Source organism: Lutjanus erythropterus, chromosome 2 (genome assembly GCF_056507025.1).
Source record: "Lutjanus erythropterus isolate fLutEry1 chromosome 2, fLutEry1.hap2, whole genome shotgun sequence".
Lineage (NCBI taxonomy): Eukaryota > Metazoa > Chordata > Actinopteri > Lutjaniformes > Lutjanidae > Lutjanus > Lutjanus erythropterus.
In genome coordinates, this window is record NC_139318.1 from 35,293,378 (window position 1) to 35,319,314 (window position 25,937).

At 39.6% G+C, this 25,937-nt stretch overlaps 2 protein-coding genes across 9 annotated transcripts in view; one reads left to right on the plus strand and one right to left on the minus strand.

The window, feature by feature from the left end:
* slc12a5a (solute carrier family 12 member 5a) overlaps positions 1-5,665 on the plus strand; it is a 226,945-nt gene extending 221,280 nt beyond the window's left edge. For 2 of the 4 annotated variants that reach the window (XM_084738160.1, XM_084738172.1), the window contains exons 23-26: positions 225-457; positions 702-716; positions 941-1,074; positions 4,828-5,665. In XM_084738160.1, coding sequence (XP_084594286.1) covers positions 225-457; positions 702-716; positions 941-1,074; positions 4,828-4,919 — 474 coding nt within the window. In that variant the 3' untranslated portion in view covers positions 4,920-5,665. The remainder of the gene's footprint in view (positions 1-224; positions 458-701; positions 717-940; positions 1,075-4,827) is intronic. The other 2 variants (XM_084738168.1, XM_084738175.1) reach the window with 1 other exon arrangement.
* Positions 5,666-11,875: 6,210 nt separating this feature from the next.
* ncoa5 (nuclear receptor coactivator 5) lies at positions 11,876-24,139 on the minus strand. 5 transcript variants are annotated; one of them, XM_084738194.1, is made up of 12 exons: positions 24,000-24,139; positions 21,825-21,884; positions 19,796-20,070; positions 19,392-19,499; positions 18,399-18,462; positions 16,025-16,321; positions 15,818-15,936; positions 14,585-14,714; positions 14,222-14,424; positions 13,886-14,090; positions 13,556-13,647; positions 11,876-12,628 (listed from the first exon to the last, which is right to left on the minus strand). In XM_084738194.1, exons 3-12 carry the CDS (start codon positions 19,962-19,964, stop codon positions 12,066-12,068), a joined length of 1,950 nt encoding a protein of 649 aa, XP_084594320.1. In that variant the 5' UTR covers positions 19,965-20,070; positions 21,825-21,884; positions 24,000-24,139; the 3' UTR covers positions 11,876-12,065. The 5 variants fall into 5 exon arrangements, with proteins under 5 accessions (XP_084594320.1, XP_084594328.1, XP_084594312.1 ...); XM_084738202.1 differs by having other exon boundaries at positions 14,222-14,421; positions 15,818-15,939; XM_084738186.1 differs by having other exon boundaries at positions 15,818-15,939.
* Between the last annotated feature and the right edge of the window lie 1,798 nt (positions 24,140-25,937).

A 25,937-nucleotide genomic window follows, 5' to 3' on the forward strand; every position in this document is an offset into this window, starting at 1 on the left:
CAATCACAGCTCTTGTTACTACAAAAGAAACCACATAACATGTAGACTTAACAAAGTAAGGCTCTTTAATCACACTTGTTTTTCCTCCCTCTCTGTCAAACACTGTGGGTCTCTGTACTCTGTGACTTTACCTGCATTCCTACATTTCCACCTCAACTGTGACTCTTCCATGTTGTAATGTACATGTAAATCCACATCCGTCCTCTTTTCCTCTCGTCTCATAGTCAAAGTCGGCCTCTTCCCCTGTTTCCCCCCCTGACCAGGTTCAGCTCATCCACGACAACACCACCCCAGCCAGCCCCGCAACCCCGGCCACCCCGCTGACCCCCGGAGAGGGGGCTCAGAGCCCCGGGGAGCAGGTCCAGATGACCTGGACTGAGAAGTGTGACGGTGAGCCAGCCAAGCCGCCTGGCGCAGCCACACCGGAGGGCATCAAAGACATCTTCAACATGAAGCCGTGAGTGCTTTGAAATGCTCATTGAACCCTGACCTGTTGTAAAGGTGAATTACCTTCTTGTTCCTGACAAAAAGAGCCTTGAGTCTCCACAGTCTTTCTTTTCTGCACAATATAGCACCAGAAGAGGTCTTCCAGAAAGCTGTTAAAAGATTTATACGTTTTTTTAACTTGCAATTAGATTCACTTTTAAAAAAGCTTAGCTTAGTACTGATTATCATGTGTTTCTCCTCTTGCCATGCTGCAGCGAGTGGGAGAACCTGTAAGTATTAAAGTCCCAATAAACTACACTCAGTCCATTCACATCTCATAAGTCAGCACATGAGCAGATGAAGATGGAGTATTTGTGTGTGAATGAGCATCTGTCACCTCGACCTGCTTAGTATCACGAAATGCTTTGTATCAGGCCTTGAAATATCACACATCTACGCCTTAATCAGTGTGAAGCTGTTTGACCTAATTTTCTGCTGCTTCTTCTTCACTCAGGAACCAGTCCAATGTGCGACGTATGCACACAGCGCTCCGGCTGAATGAAGTCATCATCAAAAAGTCCTCAGAGGCCAAGCTAGTCCTCCTCAACATGCCCGGGCCGCCCAGGAACAGGACAGGTGACGAGAACTGTATCCTTCACCCGGTCAGAAGTAGGTTCACTGAGCGGAGCTCCTGAGATGCTACAGACAGTGCTGCATTCCTTTCAAAACACATGTAATAAGTAAGTAATAAGCTTTGACACTGTTGAGTCACTTGCGCTCTGAGCCTGTTTTCACCTGGTATTAACATGCGTCTTGCATCTCCACATTTGTCTGGGTTGACCACCTCTAATCGGATCTCACTTCCCTGCTCTATATGCTAATAAACATGTTGCTACATAGTTTTTTGCAAACACCAAATGCATAGTAGCAACATCCTGAATCAAATGGACACTAAATAAATTATTTCATAGAATGTAGTCGCCAAATTTACTAGAAGGCCCACATAATTAAGAATTTGTCATAAACGATGGTTGACAAAGATTATAAAATTCTTCCTAACTTCAGCAACTCACAAAATTGTGCAATTTGTTGCTCAAAGTCTGGGGACTATCTCATCAGGTGACAAAGAAGTAGCCTATACTGAAAAATTTGAGATATGTACCGTTGATTAAACATTGTCAGTTGAAACAGTGTGTCGGTAGATAAGATGCACATTAGACAGGAGGAGCCACCAGTGCAGAAATGCCACAAATGACAGTGGGTTTTTTTTTTACAAGGAAAGAAAAAACTTAATGTTTTACATTTAATGCCAAGTTTACAAGGAGGCACAAATGATTAAGAATTCGTTAGAAACAGCATTTCACAAAGTTGATCAAGTCTGGGTGCTTTCTCCTCAGCTGACAAAGACGTAGCTTATATTGATAAATCCAACACATTTACCGTCAATAAAATGTTGTTTCCTTTCATGAATTTAGTGTAAATGGTAAAATCAGTTGAAACAGTCTGTTCAAACAGCTTCTAAATGTGGCAGGTAAGTAGCCACTGCTATAGCAGTGCTGTGACTTAGTGTTTTTAATAGGTAAACAAACAACTTAATGTTTAACAAGACAACAGATTGCGGTTAGTAATTAAATGGTGAAATCTGTTCAAAGCATTTGCGTTACAGTGAACCAAATGGAAATCAGATGATTGTAGCGTGGTCAGTTCAATAGGTAGTCTTTGAATGCAACACAGGACACATTGTATACACACTGCTGAAAAATGTGGTCAAATGTCCCAGACCACCTCCGAATGTGCTCAATGCGTCCTCTATACATCTTGGACGCAGCCACAGCTGTACTCAGAGCTGTCCACTTGTGATTGGATCACACAAGAGGCATGTTAATACCAGGTGTAAACAAGCTCTCTGATTATGATTTGTGTCTTAGAAATTAACTTTAAAATATCCTGATGCCACACAGGCAGTTCTAGATACCTCAAATTTCTAGACCTCAAAAAATGGATACACATAAGTATGAATGTAGTTGAATTAAACTGTATTAGTCAACTTTTTTTTTTATCTTAAAACTGTTGTCAGGATTTGCAAGAAGTGAAGGAAGCTCACACACTGGTCACTGTCTGGGCACCAGTATGTAGGATTCATATAAGACTATTAGATCATCAGCGTGTGTCACAGTTTTACACCTACAGAATGTCAATTTTGCATTAGTATCCAGTCCTGTGGAGCCTGTGCCATTGATATTCTGATCAATGTACGTATAAACATAATAACCAGAGTTTGTAAATTGACATTCAGGTGGTGTGAAAAACAGTGAAACTTTTAGCGGTGCTCTACAGATACAATCAAATGTAGTTTAAGCCTCGAGGCTCTTTTCCTACTCCAAGAATGAACTTGGATTTTGTGTTTAAAGCAATAAATGGTAAGTTAATTGACTTGGTTTCGGAAATAAAAATAGCACTGTGATTTGTTATCAGAAAATATGAGCAAAATGGCAACGAACTAATTAGGATCTATAAGCAGACAGTACCATTGCAGGCAGAAGATCAACCTTTTAAACAACATTTGCAGGTGTTTATTCTGTTTTATTCTTTTAATTACTCGTTTGCTTTTCAGTTCAATTTGTTTTTTGTCAGTTATAGGGCAGTATTTAAACCTTATGATGAAACATGTTTCTGAGACTGTCTACATTATGTAACATGCTTTATATTATGAGATGATATACGAGTTTATCTGGTATTGATCTCAATTTAAGGCTGCACTAAGCAGTTTTGCTTTGGTTTTATGGGCTGCAAATTTACTGTTTTGGTTCATTCTCACTGCTCTCATCAGCGTAGTTTCCAGCAGCAGGCAGCTCTGATAAACTAGACTGTACACAACCTGCTCAGCTGCAAACAGTTCACAGACACGTTCAGCAAACAGCAGATATTTCCCTGCAGAGTTGGTGGAGAGTGAATATTGGGCTTAGATTCATTGCTATTCAGTAGTAATATTAGACAAACAAAGACTACTATTACTGCAGGAGAACAAAAACAGAAGAGAGAGAAAACAAGAGCCTGTCCCATCAGAGAACGCTGGACAACTGTAAAACCTGGAACATGGACTCGAGTAAAGAGAGCTATTCTGGTTGTATTTAGTGCTGTTATCCAAATAACTTCAAAATAAACTTGACAAACTTTTTGGTAAAAAGAGTTTTACAGATCAAAGATTAAACAGACAGAAAGGGAGAACTCTGAGAAAGTTGGAGTTGACCTCAGTCCCACCCCTTTCTCTTCTGTGCTCCAAAATCAGTGGAGCAAGACCGGTACCCTGTGGAACCTCGATCGACTTTCTCCTTCCCTGTTTCTGTTCTTAGATATGATTTGTGCTAATCTTGTCTATGTTAAAAAGAAAACTAGATTTTAAAGAGAATTAATCTCAAGTTAGCTAATGTTAGCAAAACCCTAGCTGACTAGCTAACTAACAACAGATGTAAATTAGCTTGCTAGTTAACTTACAGTTTGCTAACATTAGCTATCAGATGAAACTAGCTAGCTAACCACGGATGTATACCTAGATAGCTACTGTTTTTTTAACATTAGCTAACTTAAGATGAGACTATAGGTCACTTTCACAGGTCCCCCAGCAACATCCTCTAAACATCCTCAAGTTTTTTTCAACACAGACGAGCCTTGCACATAGTATATCTAAGTACAGAAAACAGAACAAGAAAAAGGAGTCTGACCGAGGTTCCAAAATGGGCACAAGGGTCAATTACAAATCTGTCTTTACTTCAGCATCATGGACAGCGCCATGGGTTTATCAATACGCAGCACAGTTACTATTTGGCTACTGATTTCAGAGCCGTGGTCGGAGCCATAGATTCTAACCTGCACAGACACTCCCTGCTACAAGGAGAAGGAGAGTGATGGTGGCAGGTTAACAAGGGGCATGCAATTCCAGTAATTTTGCTAACAAAGGAGAAGGAATATGACGCTACAGTTAGCAGCTGGTAAGCTTAGCTTAGCGTTAAGAATGGAAACAGGGGGAAATGTTTAGCATAGCTCTGCCCAAACGTAACAAAATCTGCCTATTAACAACCTGAGGTCTCCGACAACACTTCTTTTTTTATTGTACAGATTAAACAAACATGGTATAAGTAGTTTATTAATGAGCTTTAGTGCTGGTGGAAGGAATCTGCTACTTTTGGACAAATCCAGGCTCACTGTGTCCCTGTTGTCTTTAAGTCTCTAAGCTGAATGTCAGCTTCTTATTTACTGTACAGACGTGACATCTCATCTATCTTACGGCAAGAAAGCAGATGAGTGTTGATTGAGTGTTGGTTTTAGTTTTGCAGACCCAGTATCAGTACTATGTATGTACTGCATTTGCTTCCTCTAGTTTCTTTAACTCTTCTCTCCCAGACATGGAGTTCCTCGAGGTCCTCACTGAGGGTCTCAACCGGGTCCTCCTGGTCCGCGGAGGCGGCCGCGAGGTCATCACCATCTACTCCTGAAAGCGCAGTCCCCTCCCCAACTACCACCACCCCCCACCCCTCCCTCAGCCCTGCTCCTGTGTCACCTGTACTCTCACCCTCTCATCAACGCTGCTTCATCATCATGTCGCCCTTGCGTTTATTTCTGTAAGATAGTCCTCTCACACCCAACCAATGGCCCAGCTCAGCTTCAGCACCTCTCCCTCTCAGCTCAGCTCCATCCCCAGCAGACCAATGAGCAGTGTCACACGCTCAGCTACCAAACCCTTCATAGTCCAATAAGCTACTATAACTATTGTAGGCTCTAGACTAATTTAGATGCACTCTAGAGACTTTGTTTTCTTTGCTAGTCTGTAATCTACTGTAGTAACTCGCATTGAGTCGGAGTCACTCGGTAAGGAGGGAGGTGGTGGTTGTGGGTGTGGGTTGTTAGCTGAGGTGTGAGCGCACATGCATGTGTGTGTCTTGTCTTTGTTTAAATCTCTGCAGATCTCTTTTGTTTTTTTTGTTTTTTTGTATTTTCTTTTTTTCAAATACAAACGTGGCATAGCGGCGGCTTCTGCTCGGAAAGAACGAGAGCCGGCTGCAATGAGCTCAGTGTAGGACTGTCTGTTTAGTTCCCTCGTGGTGATCGGACACCTCCCACAGCGTTCCAGCCTGTTGTCTTTGATGTGATTTTATCTTTTCAAGGCAAAAAGACACTGCTACCCACGGTCAGCACCACCAGCTGGAAGGAGGAGGGTCGAGTCGTTAAGTACGAACTGTGAAACTCATTTGAAAAAGAAGAAGACTGAAAAGTGGATCAAACCTACAGTATTATCTTTTAAGCTGATCACTCTTTAGCATGACATCCTTATGACTGTGTGTGTTTTTACTCCACTGGTTCTGTTAACTGCCATCACTGTCTTTTCTACCCATTCCAACTCATTTCTTAGTGGCTGTTTATCCCTGTGGCCACTGTTAGTGCCAAAAAAATTACAACAAGGCTAGCTTAGTCTGTAGAGATTGACACGTAATTAAACTGTGAATAGTGCGTTTCTTAGCAGAAGGCTGGTGTGACAGCAGAAAACGGGGAGACAGTACAAACCGCCCCCCCTCGAGGAGATTATCATTGCCAGCACCCCTCGACCCTCGTGTGGATCACTGTAAATAATGTACAAGCTCTGACGCGTTGTTCAGTATGAGTGTAGTATTTTTGTGACATACTAAAAAGCTTCTAGTGGAGAGAAAAACGTTCCCTTCAGCTCGGAGGGACAGCTCGAAAAACGCTGTTTTTAAAAAAAAAAAACGATTTATTTATTTATTTATTTATTTATTTATTGGATGGCATAGGCTCCTGTCACTATGGTAACCGTCATTGTAACCTCGACAAGCACTGCACCTGCACTGTCCGCCACTGTGCAACAAAGTGAAATTTTTTGATGAATTCATCAAGTTCATTGAATTTAAAAGAAAAAAAAATACTAAATGTTATTTTTTCATCTAGAGAACAAATATGTATTTATGTTTATAGACAGAAGTTACACATGTTGATGAAATAGTTGTCATTTTTGATTGTCACTCGAAGATATATCGTCATTTTGCCTAATTTAGATACATTAAATGTGCCATATCAAAGTATTTTTCAAAGAGAAATAGTGAACAAAAATTCTATTGCTTCAATCAGAGAGAATTAAGTGTGCTAAAAAGAAAACAGAGGTGTCTAAACTGACGCCGTCGATGGAACGTCGCCCTACAGATGATAAAAGACCAAATGTTCAAACCTCCATCAAAACACTCACATTTGAAGTAGGCATATCAGAGATTTTGAACATCTATCGATTGATCGTCTGTGGGGTCTGGTCTAAATAAATAGAGAGGACAATGGCTTCTGTAGCTAGGAAACTCACTTTGTCCACAAGACTGAACTCTATGCAGTAGACTCTCCAGTGAGATTTTATATCCTCTAGATTGGTTTGAGATTTGAGCCACACACGTCCCTGACTGAATGACTTGTGAGCAAATCATTATTTAGGTTTAAAAAAAAAAAAAAGAAGTGCATCTTGGAAGGAATGTGCAATAGTTTGAAATCCGGACTCATGTGATCATGTTATTTATTTTTTTACACATATATTTTGTATATGTAGATTTCGTAAGTCTTTGAAAAAAAAGAAAATCCAGAATCATCTCACTCTGACCAAGGACAGCTGTCACTTTACTTTGATTTGGTTTCTTTTCTTGAAGAAACTGTTTTTGGTCATTTGCACTTGTAGTAGAAATATGAATATAAATAAATACGTATATATATAAATATACAGTATATACAATATAGGGAAACAAAACAAATTAGTTTCTAGAACTATTTAAAAACAGTATTAAATGTTTTTAGTGTTGCTTGAATGTCTGACCATATGTTGTGAATGCTGCTAGTATCAATAGATTTATTTGTACTGTAAATAGAGATGACTAAAGCAACATTAAAGATCAAGTGGAAAAGGGTATAGACATACATATCAACGGCGGTGGTTGTCAAACCAGACAAGGCTGTACCTGTAAACATTTGGCCTGTGATCTTTGGACAGGGTTAGCTTTCTGTTTTATTAGAAATCTATTCTGAATACCTTGATGCAATATTACAACTGAGGGCAAATCCGCCACCCTTTTATTCTCTTTTTTAAAAGAAATGCTCTCTTGATTATGACCATCTTTAATCCTATGAGTAAAGTGAACAAACTTTAAGGTAACAGATTAATTTACGTTAAAGAAACTTATAAAGGAATCACCAAAATATGTTGAATTAAATATGAATATTTCTGCTAAACGTTAACTGTTTTAAAATTTTTAACACACCTACCTTCGACACCTGTGACACTTAAGAAGCAGCCACTCCTAGTTTTCAAAGATTTTAGGGTGCCAAGTGATGAAGATTTTCTTTAACGTGCTTGTCACACTTAACTCTGACAGCGGGGTTGTTTAAACGCTCACATCAGTTTTTGAAGAACATGGCTATTTTGGGATTGTCTCCACAACATTGCCTGCATCAACTGAGCCTTTAAAAATTTATTCAAAAGAGAAGATTATCTGACGTTTATTGGAGAAGTTTATTGGAAATGAATTTATTTATTGAATTATAAATGTTTTATAATTGCTGTTTGCATGGTACTATGTGGCAATATTTGTTTTAGTGGTTTCTATAGTGATGACTTACATGTTCAAGGTGCAGAGCGGGGGTGAAAAGGTTGTCAAATGTTCTCACAGATTTTTGAGAACTCAGAACCGCGACGTGGCCAGACCTTGAAAACAAGTCTTTTGCAAAAAATAAGAAAAAGTATGAGTTCACTATATCGTTACTTGTTATATTTCAATCTTGCTCAAGTAGTCTTATGTAACGTAATAGGAGATTTTGAGTTTGCGAATGAATGGGCCTCAGAAACGGTCATTTCACCTTTGTAAATATCTATCACTTAAGTCAGAGACACTGTAACCAACTAGTGTTGTCTTTTGTTGTACACTGTTCTATCACTGTGGACAAAGTCTTAGAGTTTTGTAAGATTATGTGCAATATTGTTCTCACATTGGTCAATTTTTTTCATTTTGTCACAGTTATTTCTTTTCTATTATCAACCGGAGGTGTCAGCAGTCACTTATTTCATCCGAATGTTTGTCACCGGGTCTTACGGACATTAAAGATTTACAGCGTTCATCCCAAATGTGGCTGAGACAGCAAAGCACTTTACACTGAGGGGGCACTCTGTGACAGGATCAGTCTGCAGGAGTGGGGGGGTCGAACAAGAGCCAGCCTGCTCTGCACAGACTCTATCCCACAGTGATCTCTGGTGGCACACGAGTGTATTACAGCCAGCTGTGAAGGTCTGACGCTTCAGACTATAAAAATATGATTAATTCCCATCAGCTTGCAGCAGTTTTGAACTGCAATAATCCAGAGACCTACCTGCTGATTTTGTTTAATCATGTGAGCATTTTCTTGGACATTTTTAGCATGCATCACATTCTTTCCTTTCTCTTGCCAAAATTCTTAAAAAGAATAATAGTAACTGTTAAATTTATAGTGCTTGTCACTCAATCTGTGAGGTGAGCCTTCCCAGAATCCCTCCTCCACCCCCCTGACCTCCCCCCTCCTCACTCCATCTGCCCCAAAAATCCCCTTGGCCTCCCCCATCCCAGCCACTAAATCCAACCCCAGCTCTGTATTTTAAATGTGATTGCAGTATAATTCTGAAAAATGATCAAAGAATATAAAACTCGCGCTTCCAATTCTGGTGCCAGCTCTGCTTGGAACGACACGAGATAGTCGACTTGGAAACCAGCACGTCCCCCTCTCCCCCACCCCCAGCTGATCCATGATTTTAGATCAGATCCTTTCGCCTGCACAACTGTAGCATGAGACAAAGTTGCCGGTGATCACTACCCAGTCTCCATCCTTAAATGGATATTAAGGGCTCTGAAACACATCTGTTACCGGGTTGAGGAGGCTGTCCTGTTAAGACACCAACAGAGAAAATAAAAAAAACAAAAAAAAACAAACAAATCCCAGATTATGGCAGAGAGCGTGCACAGTCTGTAGCTGAGATAAGATCGTACCCTTTAGTATATTTTCACAGATAGACAGACAGACGTGCCTGAGAAAAGTCGGAGGTTAAACAGCTGCATTTCACACGGTCGATCTCTGGGAGTCAGATGAGAAGAACTCAAGTGGCTATCCGTGCAGTGCAAGCAGAGCCCCGTTCCAGTTATGTTGTGTATCTCAGTGCATGCATGCAATTACCCTGAACAAGGTGTATTGAAAATATATTGGGTGTTTGTGGTATAAAAGTATTTTGTTTATATCAGTTAGAAACTTTTCTTTCTAGTAGTATGATTTTTTTTCTCTTTCCTTAGGACTGGCCAATCATTGTATCCAAGATGAATATTATTATAGTACAAGATTCTATTTTTTATGGTGGATTTGTTGACAAGGTCCTCTCATTGTGTCAAATATTATCTGCAGATAAACTGATTACCAAAGTATACTTCAGTTGACTACATAAATGATAGTGTGCAAATGTGTGCTCCAGTGAATTAGACACAGACAAGTGAATACTGTTTATCTTCTTACTAAAGAATTGTAGCAATTCTCAGTTAATAGATAAAAAGAATATATTTCAGTAGGCTAAATCTAAGAAAATCGGGAGTGCCAAAGTTTTAGAAGAGATGCCTGCAAATTCACAATTTGATGGTATTTGCATTAAAAAAGGCAGTGTATTTGCCTGTCCCAAACTGTAGATTTACCCACTTTTCAGTCAATAACTGTGGTTCTATTCAGTGTATTAAGTATAAATATTACTAATCACCCAAACTGGTCTGTTGTGTCAACATTCAGACAAGCTTTACAGGGAAAAAACTATTTTGGGGAGGGTTTCTTGTCTTGAGCTAACACAAAGACTGTAAACGGCTAAACTGACTCTGTCTAAAGGTAATAAAATCCGACAGCATCTCTAAAGCTCAGTAATTAACATGTTGTATTTGGTTTGTCATTTTGTCACATAACTATACAATAACGAGTAACTTGTGCTGCTCTTGATTGTGATTAATTCCATGTTCATGTGGACAAAAGGAACAAAAAAACAGTGGCTGAAATAATCAATCAGAAATGTTCAGCACTGTAAGCTCCACCCCAAAAGTTCCTGTACTTCAGGAAAGTACCTCTGCCCTGAGCAGGGACTTTTTGGAGGGTAAAATAATGTCCAAGTAACTTAATTTAGACCCTGGTCCTTAGCACCTTAGTTTGAACCAATGAGAGTATTTCTACCAAAAGTACAACTGGTTCGGGACCTGAAAAGTAGGTTTCCAACTGGAACCACAACACGTTTGGTGGAAAAGGGCCAACAGAGTTCCTCCAAACGTTCCCGGACAAAATCCCTGTGGTGGAAACTCATCAAATGATGATTCGTTTTTACACTTTGGTTTTTGTATAGCTTTAAGAATTGTTTTAATTATTGAACTACAGCAGATTTTTTTTTTTACCTTTGGACGGAGTCTAAACAGCCGTTTCACAGTTTCGAGTCTCTGTGCTAAGCTAAGTTAGCTGGCTTCATATTTAACTGACAGACATGAGCAGGACTTATCCTCTCATTTAGCCAACTCTTGGGAATAAGAGCATTTCCCCTCATGCCTTTTCCTTTAACACTTTATGGCCTTTAAAAATGCAGTATTTCATTGAATGACCAGTACCTCCCTCGAGAGGAATCTCGTCAGTGTCCAGGTTTGTTTCAAATTCACTGGAGTTGTGGGAAACATTTTGTATGGATGCTTGAAAACTGTAATGGATGTAGATATAGATGATATATACAGCATACACACCTGTATCAAATTTCAGTACTATTATGAAAATATTTTCTTTTTCATTCAGAACCGTTCATTACTCTTCCTTGATACTGTACCTAGTCTTATGGTAAAGCCGTAGTGTGTTCCTTTCAGTTCTGTGGGAGTGTGTATGTGTGTACATGTGCACTTGTAACCGCTGGGGGCGGGGGTGGGAGGGGGCTACGTGTAAATAAATCAACTACAGTTAGTGTGGAGGTGTTTCTTTTGTGTCAGTGTAAGTTAAATATTCTAAAATAAAAAAAACGTATTATTCTCTATTGTGTTTCATGGTACATTAAAAAAAAGGAAAAAGTAGTTTTATCTTACATTTCAAATGCTTATATCTCTATGGCTTCTGGCGATACCCGTTCCATTTTATAGATTTGTCAGCACAAAATGCAATAAACCAATACCATTTTATTACAGCAATTGTGTCTTGAGTTTTTAATCATGTTTTGACAATTGAAATGTTACAAATTAAAAACACAAACTATAAAACACAACAGTTCATGGGTGCAAAGAACTAAGGAGTCCATCATAAACCAAAATCTTCTGTATTTTACACACTTAACTGTAAGAAGACTGAATAATTATCTTCTGGCTAATAACAACTGAAAATACAGACCTGTAGATCGTCTGGGTCGTCAACTTTAAGTAACTGAACACAATATCCAGAATAAAATAAAAACTTGATTTTACAAAACATCCCTACGGTCTATCTATACACAGCTGGTAAATTCACTTCACAGAGAATCGATGTGTTTATTTGTGTTAGGGGAGAGGAGGATCTCACATTAGGAGAAGTAATTAATTTACTACAACCCATCAGTAACGGGGATACATGGACATGGGCGGGACCTGACCCATGCCAGGTGCCGGTCTGGGAGGTGGAGGTTGCTGCTGAGAGGCGCCAGCGCCCACCAAGTGGTTGATAGACGGTCCACTCTGAATGAGGGTGTCCAAAGCTTTCTGTACACTCGGGTTGTCAAAATTGATCCCTGAAGCAGAGCTGGGGGGTCTCTGACCAGCTGGTGGGACTGGCATGCGGCCCGGAGGGGTGCCGTAACCCTGGGATGCAGACGGACCAGGCATGGTTTGGCGGGGTGGGTTCTGGGAAGGGACCGGGCCGAGGGAGCTGTAGGCCTGCACCTGGGAGACGGCAGATGAAACCGCGCCTGCCGCCCCGGTGCCGCTGTTGAACAGGCTGAGGATTTTAGCCTGCAGCTCCTGCTGGTGGCTGGGGTTCGCCGCGGCGCTTGAAGCAGCCGATAGGCCGAGGTGGCTGGACTGTGGGGCAGCGAGAGTGGAGTGGGATGGAGGAGGCAGTCCTGCAGCTGAGGGTGGAATGTCGTGGTGTATTGCTGCAGGAGCTGCAGCATGGACTGGAGCTGTAGGAGGACGAGTTCAGTTAGAATTTACTGTTCTGCACACAACAGTATTCAACAAACAAAACTCAGCAGATAAGATTAGAGCATATTTTCAATAATAACTCTGGCACAGAAGAACAATAAGGACAGGTTTTGCATTTTTTATGTTTACATTATAGCTACAACAAGAGGCTTTTAACTAGTTGTTAAATAATTGCAATTTAGTACTGATGTCTCTGTTTGACCTACAACAAGTTAATGTGATAATCTGCAAAAAGACTGGATTTATTATTGTATCATTGTACTTATTTGTCACAATAATTTGCATGTTAGCCAGTTAAAGGAAGACTTTTATTTAGATGATTTTATTTTTGATGTTATTATTTAGTGGTTACAGTGGTGGAATCACTACCACTTTTTCCACATGGGCCTCTAAAATCAACAGAATACAGTTCCTTGTAGAAGCTTTTATATAATACTTGCATACTGAGTTGCATATCGAAAGAGTTTTTGGTTGTTATAACTGTTACTCTTTGCCATGACGGCAGAAAAAAAAAAAATCCCTTTTCATAAAACTACAATGTAAGAGACCTAGGAGAAAATCTGCAGTCTTTGAATAAAAACACATTGCAGATTTGAGCTGAACTTAACAAGGCTTCAGTGATCCGAGTTTAAGAAATTAAAGGTGGGGTAGGCAGTTTATATGCATCACTGGGCAAAAATGTACTAATTATCTCTCAGCAAAGTGTAATTCCAAGTTGCCTGAGAGAAAACTAGGCTTTTCAGGCAAAAACTAGAACACATTTGATGGATTTTCACCTTTATTATCACTACAAGAATAACTTGTGACATTTATAAAAAATATGGATAGTTTTGTATTCAATCTGAAAAATCAAATCACTGGAAGAAAAAAAATTAAGTCTTTATTATGACATTTTTTCCTCTTACCTGCAAGAGGGTCTGCAGCCCTCCGTACCAGCCGGTCTCTTTTGTCCTTCAGATATGCAATGAGACTATCCAGTTCCTCTGGTGTTACAAACCTACAAAGCAACCACACAGAACAAAAATTATTTCAAAAGTTGAGGTTTTTTCTTTTTATAACAATGCGTGATGAGCCAAAGGAAATCGAAATTCAAAGTTGTACAACATGCAAACTGTAATTGAAGTATCACAGACACTTAGATTACGTGTTACGCTGTCCACGGTTCCAGTTTTTAATTGTTAATTTAAGACGTTACACAACAGTTTAAGACGGGCCTAAAGACATTAACCAGATACCTGTTTTCAGACAGCAGTGTGATGGCAGTGAGCACAGAAATAGGGTGACTCTCTCTGTCAGGCTCCCTGAGTAGGACATCATCCGCCATCTTGGCAGCCTTTCTGGCGATCTCCTCGCGCTCCTTTTCGCGGTTTTCAACTTTGTAGGCATCATAATTGTGGGCAACCAGCATCATGGCATCCTGCATCGGCATGTTTCGATGCTCTATGGCAACAAGAACACAACAAATGTAAGCAGGTAAAACAACAAAAAACAGAAGTTCAAAATGCCGTCCTCTTTATTTTTGACCTATACTGGCTCCACCAACCAACAGGTGTGTTGTGGTCCAACGTTACCTTGTGGTGTGCCGAACAAGATGTTGACAGTGCAGGACCGGTGGACTTGGTGCTGCTGGGTAATGATGATGGCAAAGGGAGTGCGGGCTCGGCCTACATCCTCCAGTGCCTGCGTGAGTGAGACTTCTGTGTTGAGGAAGATCAGATCCACCACCATGCCCAAATCACGGACCTTCCGCCCGACCGTCTCAGCATACTCCCTACAGTTGTTTTTGAAGCACAAGTACACAAGCACACACACACACACACACACACACACACACACACAGGAGCGATATGAAATGAAAATATTCCAGGTACGTGTTGAATATTTACAGGGACGTTTCTGCTCAGATTTGTTTCCTGTAGAGAGAGTGGACATACTTCTGTGCCTTGTTGACGACAATCACAGAGCAGTCAACAGGACGGTCGGTGTCGTAGCGCCGCTGGAGTTCTTCATAGTACTGTCGATACAATTCATTACGCCGACGCTCTTCTGGTCGAGCGCGATCATCTACAGTTGAGAGGTTGGGGGGTGGCAAGTTTAATGTCAGTATAATATTCTGCTTTTGAACACACTTTTAAATTGACTTTGAAAAACAGCCTGACAACTTCTCCCAAAACGTACTGGCCTAGATGCAGCAATGTACTTCTCTATAAGTTACGTAAACTGGAAATGGCTTTAACCGCAGTGCAACTGCTCTGCACGAACACCTGAAGTGAAAGCACCGGAGTCCTCTGCCACACAGCAGCAAGACAGCGGCGCCTGTCAGAATGTGTTTCTGTTAATAGTCACTTAAAATTGATTTTCTAAATGTTTCTTGCTCAGCACCTGGCTAAAAGTAGTCTTTGCACTGCTGCAGTTAGCATAACATCATATCATGCATCATATTTGGTCATTTTAAATTTTCTCTTTACTTTATGGGCCATGTATGAGTGAGAAAAAGTTACAGGCTGCTGCAAATTGTTTCTGCTATTCTCCTTGCCCCACACTGATGCAAAAATACATTTGCCAGTGATTATCTTACCAACAGATTTTTGCATGATGAAATAATTTTAAAAATAAAAAGTTTTAAGTTAAGAAAAAAAGTAAAATACTGATTCTGAAATTCAAGGAAAAGGGTTCAGACAGTAATTAAATTAATATGCATCACAGCAATCCTTCTGAACTTGAATTTTCCAATATTTTTTTTATCAGGCATCTAACAAACAGGGTCTATGGAAAAGGGTGAGGATTAGGCTCATTTTAAAATATGCCACTATCATTATTATTATTTTTCTAATGTGCTTTATGTTTAAAATTTTCAATGACAAATTAACAAATACTGAAATATTAATGAGTTAAGTTTTGATGTGCATTTTGTGTAAATTAACTGTTCTATTGATTGACTAATCAAAGCCAATCTTAGAATAACTGATAAATTAGTGGTTCGACTAGTCATCTAATTGAAAAAATAATCAGATTAATCGATTAATCATTTAATAGGTGCAACCCTATAAAAAAATATATATATAATTTGACAAGTGAACACTATTACTCTAAAGGTGTTTAAGTAGTCAAACCAACTAAATATCTAAAGAATAAATTGAGGCATGTACACTGTAGAGGACACCTACCCTCTGGCTCACGACGTCCGTTCCATGGATCTCTGTAAGCCTCCCTGTAGGGTTCCTCCTTCCTGCGGTAATAGTCTTCAGCACCACTGCCGCTGCGGTAGTATCGGTCATAGTCATCTCTGCTGTATGGAAACATCTCAGCTTCAGACAACAATGTAATCATGTCACTCTGGACTTCAAACTACAGGCCTGAGTGTCAGTACTAACCTGTATGCAGGATCCCGTGGGTCACCTCGTGGGTCACCTCGTGGGTCACCCCGTGGGTCACCTCTTGGGTCACCTCTTGGGTCCTTATCTCTGCTCTCTGAGCTACGGTATCGGTAATCGTGGTCGCGACCAGGCCTCCCGTCTCTACCTGGGTCCCTCCCATCACGGCTGTCCCGAGACTCACGTCCTTCGCGCCCGTCCCGAGGCTCACGTCCGTCGCGGGCATCGCGCCCATAAACGGGTGAACGTGACCGAGGCCGGGGCTCTTTGCTGTCCCCGTAACTGCTATATGGGCCCCTGAGAGAAAAGTCATCAATTAATGCAACGAAGGTTAGAGTTTAGGCTGCCTATGAAAAAGTTCAGAGTGTAACAGGAACATCTGTCCACGACTGGTGAGGACAGGCTTACTGTTATTGTAAATTTAGTAAAATTAATCTCTTTTTATTCAATATGGAAAGATAAGACTACGTTTATTCACACAACCCAATCGCATTCGCAAAAGGAACTAGCACAAACTCAATCCAGGTGGTGATTCCGATAAGCGTCCGTTCAACGATCTTTAGAAAATGTCCAGTGATCCGAGTACGCAACAATATCGATTCACAAACCGCTTGAGGTTCACTGACCATAAAATACACAAAAACCTTGGCTGTTTGACCTTTTTGAACATGGTGGGTTATTTTGTGCATTTAGCTCAATTTACATTCATTGACTTGCATTTTGCTCTTCAGTGAGCCACATTAAATTACACAAAGCTGCTGCAAATGTGAGGTTGCAAAAATGCATGTTTGCTTGATTTTTTTCCCTCAAAATAGAACTAAAATAGAACTATACAGGACTTATACAACTTATTATTGTCATGTTGGAGAAGAAAATACTCTGAATTGCATAAAAAAAATAAAATTTCTACATATGAGGCCGTGAAGAATGAAGAATTGAGACAGTTTACATGGAAAACAGTTTTACTTCTGTCTCTTCAGTTCTCCTGTAGGTTCTTCTTTTCCAAAATCCCTATTGTTAGTCTTCTTTCCTTCACCTCAAAAGTTTCATTGCTTTCAAAAGAGTTTTTAAAAAAATGTTTTTTAAAGACTACTCGGATTGAGCAAAAATCTTTTAATATTTATTTACTTCTTGTCACACTATTAAAGTTCAATTATTTTCAATAACGCTCAACTTAAAAGGCACAAAATGTGCTTTAAATTAAAATTAGTACCACAAGGAAATGTTTCCTTTAACAGCAAATATTACGAGAACTGCAGATTACAAAAAAATAAATTCACGATCAGGAACTGAATCATTAAAAATAAGCATCATATACACATTGTCTGCACAGATCTGTGATCATATATACTTGCATGCCCCACCTCATACCCAAATCTCCCCAAAATTTTCTTCTCAATGATGTGTGGGATGTTTTGCGGCATATACTGGTCCTTCGCGATGTTTCAAACTGGCCAGCTGTGAGCAAGTTACAGTACCACCACACACACACGTACCAAACTTTAATCTTCAGGCGACGAGGCTTAATTTAACGGGCTAAGATGTAATAAATGTATACTATTTTTGTTTGTTTTTTTTAAAAAGGTACCCTGTGAAGTTTTTGACCACTAGTAGCAGAATGGAGCAATGTTTTTAAGAATGGGTCCCCGTTGTTAGTATCTCGTGCCGGTGCTCAGGTGACGTGACAGCCTCGCCGATGGTTTTAAGTTGTTCCACTGATCGTTAGTTGTTGATGGTAGCATGTCAAGAAATGCAGCAGCTCTGTAGATGTTTTCAGGAGGGACATTCATTCAGCGCAGTCATAAGGCCTCAAAGACACACACAATAAGTTTTGTGGTGAAAGAGTAAATGTAAAAATAGCTTAGTTCTTGCAAAATACTTCACAGGGTACCTTCAAATTTTCTCGTCACTGTAGCTTCCTAAGCCAAAACCTGTTGAGGATCAGCTCCCCAAAAGCCAGGTTTAATATACACACTTAATTAGTTTAAGTTCACGTTGTAGGACATGAACCTGCTAAAAAGATATACGGCATTTCCTTCAGCTGGAAAGTTGCATATTTGATCTAAAAGATGAAATGTGGGCCAAATTGCGCAAAGAACACAAGTGCTGTAAGGTTGTAAGGCAAAAATCTTTGAGACAAAGACACACTAAATTACATTCATATGGCTCTTTTCTTTATTTCAACAGATCTGTAAATCTGAAGTTAGCCAGAAATACTGATTATCCAATAAACCACCACAAAACCATCTAATGGCACACCAGCTTCCATCGAGCAAAATTCACCGCTGGGGGAAATGATAGTTGAGAAACTTATGCGCAAAATTATACCGGCAAATCGATGGTAGTTCGTCACACCCATTTCGCGTTACTTTACCTTCGTGGAGGGCTCTGCTGGGATTGAGGTTTAGCTTGCCGTCGCTCCACTGCCATATTTACATCTGAAAATAAATCAATCCAAACGTTGAACATAACAGTGACATGTAAATCAGCTTATGCGTTCACGCAGAAAGGAGTGGCCGCGTCAACACTTCCACGATCCAAATGAAAATGAGCTCCAATATCCAAGCTTGAAAATCCAAACTGGACGAGTCAAAATGCAGCAAATCGAGTTGCCAAATCTGTCGAATTGATTTTAAGATGAAAAAGAAATGAAGAAATTCTTTTCTCCACATCAAGATTGGCCAAGCACTAGCAGAGCTTGGACATGTAAATTAGATTTTCAACTTGAAATTTGGCCTCCAGAAACTCCCAAAATCACAAGTGCCCCACTTTAGTGACATTTAAATCCATGTTGAAGAAAACTGCAAGACAGCGTTGCAAATAAAACAAGAGATTTCAGAGATTCAGGCTTTGCCAGAATTTAATAATGCACTTGTTTATTTGCTTTGTAAGCCAATAATATAACATGTCTACAGAAAGACAGGTTAAATAGAAAATCAGCAAGGCTAATCTAAGCTAGCCTAACTGTAGGTCAAATCATACAACCTATACATTGTGATAAAAGTTCCACTTTTATCATTGTTGTTATGGGCATTTCGTTTACTGGATGCAGCATATTACATCATTAAAATGGTGTTGAAAAGAACAGCTTTTTAAATGCCTGTAATTATTCTTAACAAAATGAATTAAGGACATTGCTAGTGTTCAAACAACCTCTATCCAAAGAAAACCACTGGTAAAGTGTTAATCCTTTAGAGAGCTCACTTTTCTTTGCTGCCATTTTTAAATAAAGAAAATCCACAAGGAAAAAAACACTTCACAAAAACAAAATAAAAGATTAAATTAACTTGTTTTTGTTTCTTGCTGTGCACCAAAAAAACCTATCCCGTTTAGCCAGACAATCACACCTACTACAGTTGAGGCTTACCTATTTTATAACCTTTATATATTCGACCCTTTTGGGCCGCCTTTGCAGCTTCGGCCTCCTCAATGCGTTCAAATTGTACAAATCCAAACCCACGAAACATGGAAACGCCTGGAAGAGGAACATTTTAAGTGGTACAAAGGATCATTTTGAAGAAAATTTTAAATGCCTACCCACTTAACAAACTGATCGGCAGGCACATTACAAACTTTTCTGCACATTCTTGCATTTCATGAAAGAACATGACTCATGATGACCAAGTCAATGCTACTAGGCATCCAAATGCACTTTTAAAATTAATTTTGAAAATATTCCAATGGTTGTCACATTCAAGGACAGCCTGCTTGGTTCAAATTATTGTCATGAATTGAAATTGACAACTTATAGCTTATTTTGCATTTACTGACCGACTATCTTCCCGTACGGGCTGAACAGGTCTTCCAGATCCTTCTTCTCCATGTCTGATGTCGGCAAATTCCCAACAAAAATTCTTCTCTCCAAATCTCTCGGATCATTACTGCTGCAGGAGCGTGAAAAACGCCCCGGTGATGGGCTGCGGCTTCTTCGGCGGGACATAACTCGATCCCAAGGTTTACTGGTTTCTTTCTTTGTGCGTCTCAAATGCTTGAAAAAGTTTGGTTTTTTTTCGGTAAAAGGCGTCTTTAAATTGTCATCCACGATCCTGAAACATTTCAGTGAGTTAAGAGAAGAGATCAAAATCCTTGGAGGGATAAAAAGTTTTAGTTGAGCAGAAATCTCAGATCAAAGTCACATCAAAGTTCAGACAATGGAAATGTTGTGGCAAGTTCATTCTAAAATGTAGGAAATATTAAAAATTGATATAAATAAGTGTTGGTTAAATCGCAAAATCCTCCGAAACCTTGTGTTACAACAACGTGAATGCGTCCCGCATTACTCTGGTGCTCATTTGCGCCGCAAGATAATTAAAATGAACGCTTCACTGGACCTTTACCTTTACGGGAACTTGCCTTGAAATATGGCACAAAGGACAGCAGGGGGACATCAGTGTATGATTAACGCCGAGCATGTTAACAACAAATGAAAATGCACTTTTCAAATTTGATGATAAAATGGACATTGGTCCAATTTTTTCTTTGCGCTGGAATGTGAAAGCCTTACATAACTAGCCCACAACTTCACCTCACTCATTGTGGTTTGGCTCTTTTGCTTGACACAAACATCAGTTCATGTTGTACAGCAGATGAACCATTCCTCCTCAACTACCCACAAATACCAGTTTCTGATAGCATCTTATTTGAAGTAGTTATTCACTGGGTCCAGGGGTGGTAAATCGTGTTCAAAATACTGCTCAAACAATTCCACATGCATCTGTGTGGACTAAATCAATTCTCAGCAGATGTCTCAGCCTGAAATCTCGTTGTGAAAACTGATCATGAAAGATGCATGACATGATAAAGCTAGAGACGTCAGGCTATGTGTTGGAAAAAAAATAAATAAAACCTCCAAAAGTGAGTGATTTTCATTTTGACTGCACAACTTAACCAGTGATCATACACATACATTGTAAGAGGAAAATAGTCAAACTGTAAGTGTTTGATAGTGTTTGAGAAAGTGCTCCTGCTCCATGTGGCACGACTGGTTTTGTATAAAGTACACACCCATTCCTGACTGGTTGCTTCTATGTCAAGACATCAAAAATGTTTAAAGAAATGGCTTTGAGTCGATGGTGGAAATGCACATTTCACAATGCAATACGACACCAGAAATATTTCACGCAAAAAAAAAAAATCGCAAAGTTATACTGCAGCTGTTGAAAGAAAGTGGGGCAAACAGCATAGATACCCACAGAGATACAGACAGCATCAACTCTGCAGTGTGCTAAACTGTTATGAAACTCTGCCTCCACAACTTTAAAACAGACTCTTGGCAATCAATAGTCAGAATCCTAGAGTCAGATATTCAAAATGTACCATGATAAAGTCACACTGTCCATCTCATCTTTGTCTCGCTGCAGTCAGTTTCACTTATTTTTGGCAAGAAAAATATGCCCTGGTAGGTCTCTAGGATTTCACGGAATGGCTCTCAAACGCTGTTTTCTACAAGTTGAAATGAAGCACATGTACAAATGATCCTCTTCTCTTGAAATGTTAAAAAAGTCTTGAGGAAAATTGCATTGATGAAATGAAAACATGAGCTTATGGTCACGTTGAAAATGCCAAAATTCAAATGCTTTCTTTCGTTCAAAGAAACCAATGTTCTGACAGGATAAATTGATATTTTTTCTGCAGCACAAAATACAAAATGATATCAGCAAAAGAGAATCTCAGCAGTTTTTTCAGTCCCAACACATGTCCATTACAGTTTCACAGTAGAAAGGGAAGACATTTCTGTTACATTTCATTTATGGTTAGATGTAATTTAAATAATGCTTTGTAGGGAGCAGCCCCTTCATACCTTAACTTGGACCCGGATGCCCTGGATTCTGTGTCCAACCAATTCAAAACCACCACTGGTCTGAAAGGAGGAAGGAAGGAAGTCAGTTACCACTTTGCACAGTTAAGGAAATAAATCACTGCAAATGCTCTAAGATATCTGTAGCAGCATCACACAACAGTGACTACACACTACTCAGCCCCAAAGCAAAGCGTGAGTCATGTTCACTTAAAGGCAGAAATCGTTCACATGGCCCCTCAGAAAGTAAATTTAAGTAAATGTTCTATAATATAATACATGGTGATGGAGAGGCCAGAAACTCTTTAAAGCACACACAATGAGATGTTGCGTGCTTTTTTCCACGTGTAGACCATACTGGACCAGGTCTGGACCGGGGGGGAGAAATTACCAGAAATAAAATAAAGGTTTCACAAACCTGAAACTGTGTTGTCAAGTCTCTGGCTTCTCTGGGGTAGCCTAGTCCAGATCTGACCAATCTAAGTATAGCCTAATGGTTTCAATCTGTGGTCTAGATGTGAAAAAAATCAGTCTCCCTTTTTGGTAGGGCTGAGCAATTAATCAAAATATTATCAAAACAGCAATATGGCCAAATGCAATATCCATATTGCAGCAGGCAAGATTTTTTGACAAAGGTAAAACGGGTTGCAACATACTCATAATTGTGTACGTTCCCTCTGCATCATCATGTAGCACCACAATGCCACATAAATGCACTATGGTGCTACAGAGATGTCTAGGCGTACAAATTACATTCTTCACACACACAGGAACATATTTTTTCTGTGAAAATGAAATTAAATAACAACTATTACCACTAAACTCTGGACTAACACCACAATGTTGCAGTCGCAATATGATTTTTTTTATACACCATTCAGCTCTAGAGTCTCTGGCTTCTCTGAGGTCATATAGATTTGTCCACTAAGTCAAGTGTTAAGTATAATATAGCCTAAGTAAAGTGGCTTTTGGTCTGGAAGTTGTCCAATCTGGCCTAAATAGATGGAGGGGGGGAAAGCTGTGAAATCTTCCTGTCTTGCATTTTCACAAATAGAATAGCTTTCACATAGTTGAAAGTGTTTCAGACAGCCTTATGGCTTTGCCTAAAATTTCTTAACACACTCTCACAACAGAGCTTGAAATAAGTTAGCCTGGGTCCCTCAGCAGATATGAATGTAAAATAAGTTTCCCTTGACTTTCCCCTTAAAGGGATAGTTCACCCAAAAATGAAAATTCAGTCAATGGCTCCTCACCCTCATGCAGATTGAAGATCAGGTTCAGTTTTTTAGTCCACAAAACACTGCTGGAACTTCACAGGGAAACAGCATCACAGAATCTCCCAAACAATGTGAGTGAATGGTGATTCAGTTACTTTCTGCTTGTCTAGTGTAATCCAAATCTCCTAAAGCCATTTTTGGGTGAACTATTCCTTTAACTGCTGACTAGGAAGCTGCAAAACGAAAGCTAAATTAAGTACCGTTTGAAAAAGAATAATATTTTAGTATTTAATATTTTTTTTAATATTTTCTACATTTATAAGACAGTGATAAGAACACAAAACAGTTCGCCTTCAGAAATACTGACAGATTAATCACAGAAATTCAGAACAACCCTATCAAGGAATTGCTACTTCTGAAGAGTAAACTAAACTAACACTAACAAAACACTGTTATGTCTCTAAATGTCTGGAACCAATTACAAACTTAAGGTCATTTGCCATCATTCATGAACCCGACAACAAATACAGTTTTAAGACCAGTACATTGCAGCTGTGTTATTTGCGGGCAGGCAGGAGTCAACAAAAATACCGGCCGGGGTCGCAACACAAATGGCGTATAGTTATAACAGGCTGAAGTTAGAGTACCGGGTTATAAGAACAGATAATATAAATTGGGATGTTTTAATGAGTAATTCAACATTAACACTGCTCATTGTTTAAACTGGCATACCCTGGTGTGTTAGGTGTGAATATGTTACAGTTAGCGACGCGGTTACGATGTACACGTTAGCTGTGTTAGCTACTAGCTACCTGCTAGCTACTACGTTTGCTAGTGATACCTAGCTAATATATTAAAAACAAACGGCTAGCTTCGCTGCTACAGAGTCAATCAGCTTCTAGTGCACGAGTTCCCTGCGCATGTTGTGACAGTAAAAATATCAGGGCAACTAGTTACTCACCTCCACGGTGAATTTTATCTCCAGGTACAGTCGTTCAAAGCCACGGCCAGCTCGTGGCTACTTCGCTATCTTCTCACAAAGCTGATTATTCTTCTTCGTGTGTTTCATTTACAGCAGCCGGCTATGAGTGCCTCCTCGTCTTCTTCTACGGCCACAGCTACCATTAAACACACACCGACCCCTACTGGCTAGTTGTAAAATTATCCTGTCGACAAAAAACATCTGCAGCGTGTTCCTTTTTAAACATAAAAGGACATGTGTGCTCATACTTTCAGTCATATATTTCCTCTGCGAAAACAAACTAATATCTGCCGTCTTTAACAGGAACATCTAAATGTAGCAGTTTACTTAAAAAGGTATATGTTTTGTTCATTCTCTTGGTACATTTTAAAACAACCGTTGCAGTGCTGTAATTTTGTCAGAATTATTTTAAAGCAAAAGAACTGATACATCATTGTAAACAAGAAGCATGTTTTGACATCAGTTTCTCCCGTATTTACCTGTTCGTCCACCTGAACGAGCACAGAATATTGCTTAATTTTACATCTCTGTTACAGTATTCTCCTCTCGACCAACTCATATTTCACATGTAAAGCTTGTTCTGACTGGTATCATGGACAGACAGATTTTCCAGATATAGATGCAGTCTTTTGTTCTCCTTTGATGTCGTCTTTCTCAGACATCTTAACAATGGCACTGGTTGATTCTGTGCCCACGCCCATTGTCCATGGTCTCACTGGACCACTTGACTTGTCTGTCAAGTCTCCACGGCTGGTTGGCAGTGAAGACTTCCTCAGTACTTACACTAATAAGATTTTGTCTCTAAGTTGTGCTTCCCCAGGCTTTATTTTGCAACAGCTTTAAGTAGCACCTCCATTATCTCATCCTTTTTTTTTTTTTTTGGATTATGTTTATGAGATGAGCTATTTCACAGTCGACAGAGTCTGTGTTCTCCACAGGCGTGGGATGTTGTGCCTCAGGCTCTGCAGACTTCCAGTGCTCATCGCCGCCTTTCAGTTGTGGTTCTTTTCAGGTTTCACATTCAGCTATTGTATCTACTGTAGTGTTCAGCTAAATAAGGAACAGTAGTTGCAAAACCAGCTCTTTTACTTGAGAAAAACTATGCGTGCTATTCGATTGTTTGCAAAGAAAACCTTAGTAGTCCATAATGGTGTTGAGAAATGTGTTTCTTCCACTGAAAATGCTCTGTAGCAAGATATAAAGTCAGAGCAGCTTCATAAATGTGGCAGTGGTGTCCAGTGAGCTTCAGTACGTGACCTGATTTAAAGATGAATGAGTCCACCGGACTACTGGGGTCCTGTCACTCCTATATAATGTATAATCATGAGTGGATTTCCTTGTATACAATAATATTTAAGGGGTGTATAGGTGTTATAGTGATTCATATTTATTATTATCACCACCCTTTTTGGGTCAGTCTTTCTTGTCTTGTTTCTCTTTTCCACCCCTCCCTAACACACACCATTTTTCAGTGTCTTTGAAGGGGCGACAGGGGCTCTTAGGAGGAGAGAGCAGGTCATGCCACATTGAAGATGGTATTTGCACTGTTTAATTTTTTTCTAGTTGTAAACCTGTAATCAGCATTGTGTTATCTTTAAACACCAATTTAAAGTGTATAAGGAGTGTTGCAGCAATTGTGGGTTGACACAATTTATTACACAGATTTAGTGCATAATTCAATCATTTTTGACCACTTCAGAGTTGGTGAAAACGGTCAGAAACCCCTCTAAAATACCTCGTCTAGACACCAAGACACAGACATAGAAAGAAATCATGCGGTGATTTGATATCAAAAGTTTGTGAAATTCTGAGATTTCTGTAAGAGTTGACAACTGGACAACAAGGACATCTAGAAATTGCTCAGACATCCCCTTACTGTCAGTATACCTAGGAAAGTCACTCATACTCAGAATGCCC

Excerpts from the sequence above, each read along its gene's own strand:
- ncoa5 (XM_084738186.1), bottom strand. The coding sequence starts at position 19,964 with ATGTCCCGCCGAAGAAGCCGCAGCCCATCACCGGGGCGTTTTTCACGC. Across the intron at positions 16,322-18,398 it reads CAGCAGAGCCCTCCACGAAG|GGGCCCATATAGCAGTTACG; the intron begins GTAAAGTAACGC and ends CTTTTCTCTCAG. Across the intron at positions 15,940-16,024 it reads CCACGGGATCCTGCATACAG|CAGAGATGACTATGACCGAT; the intron begins GTTAGTACTGAC and ends GTTTCCATACAG.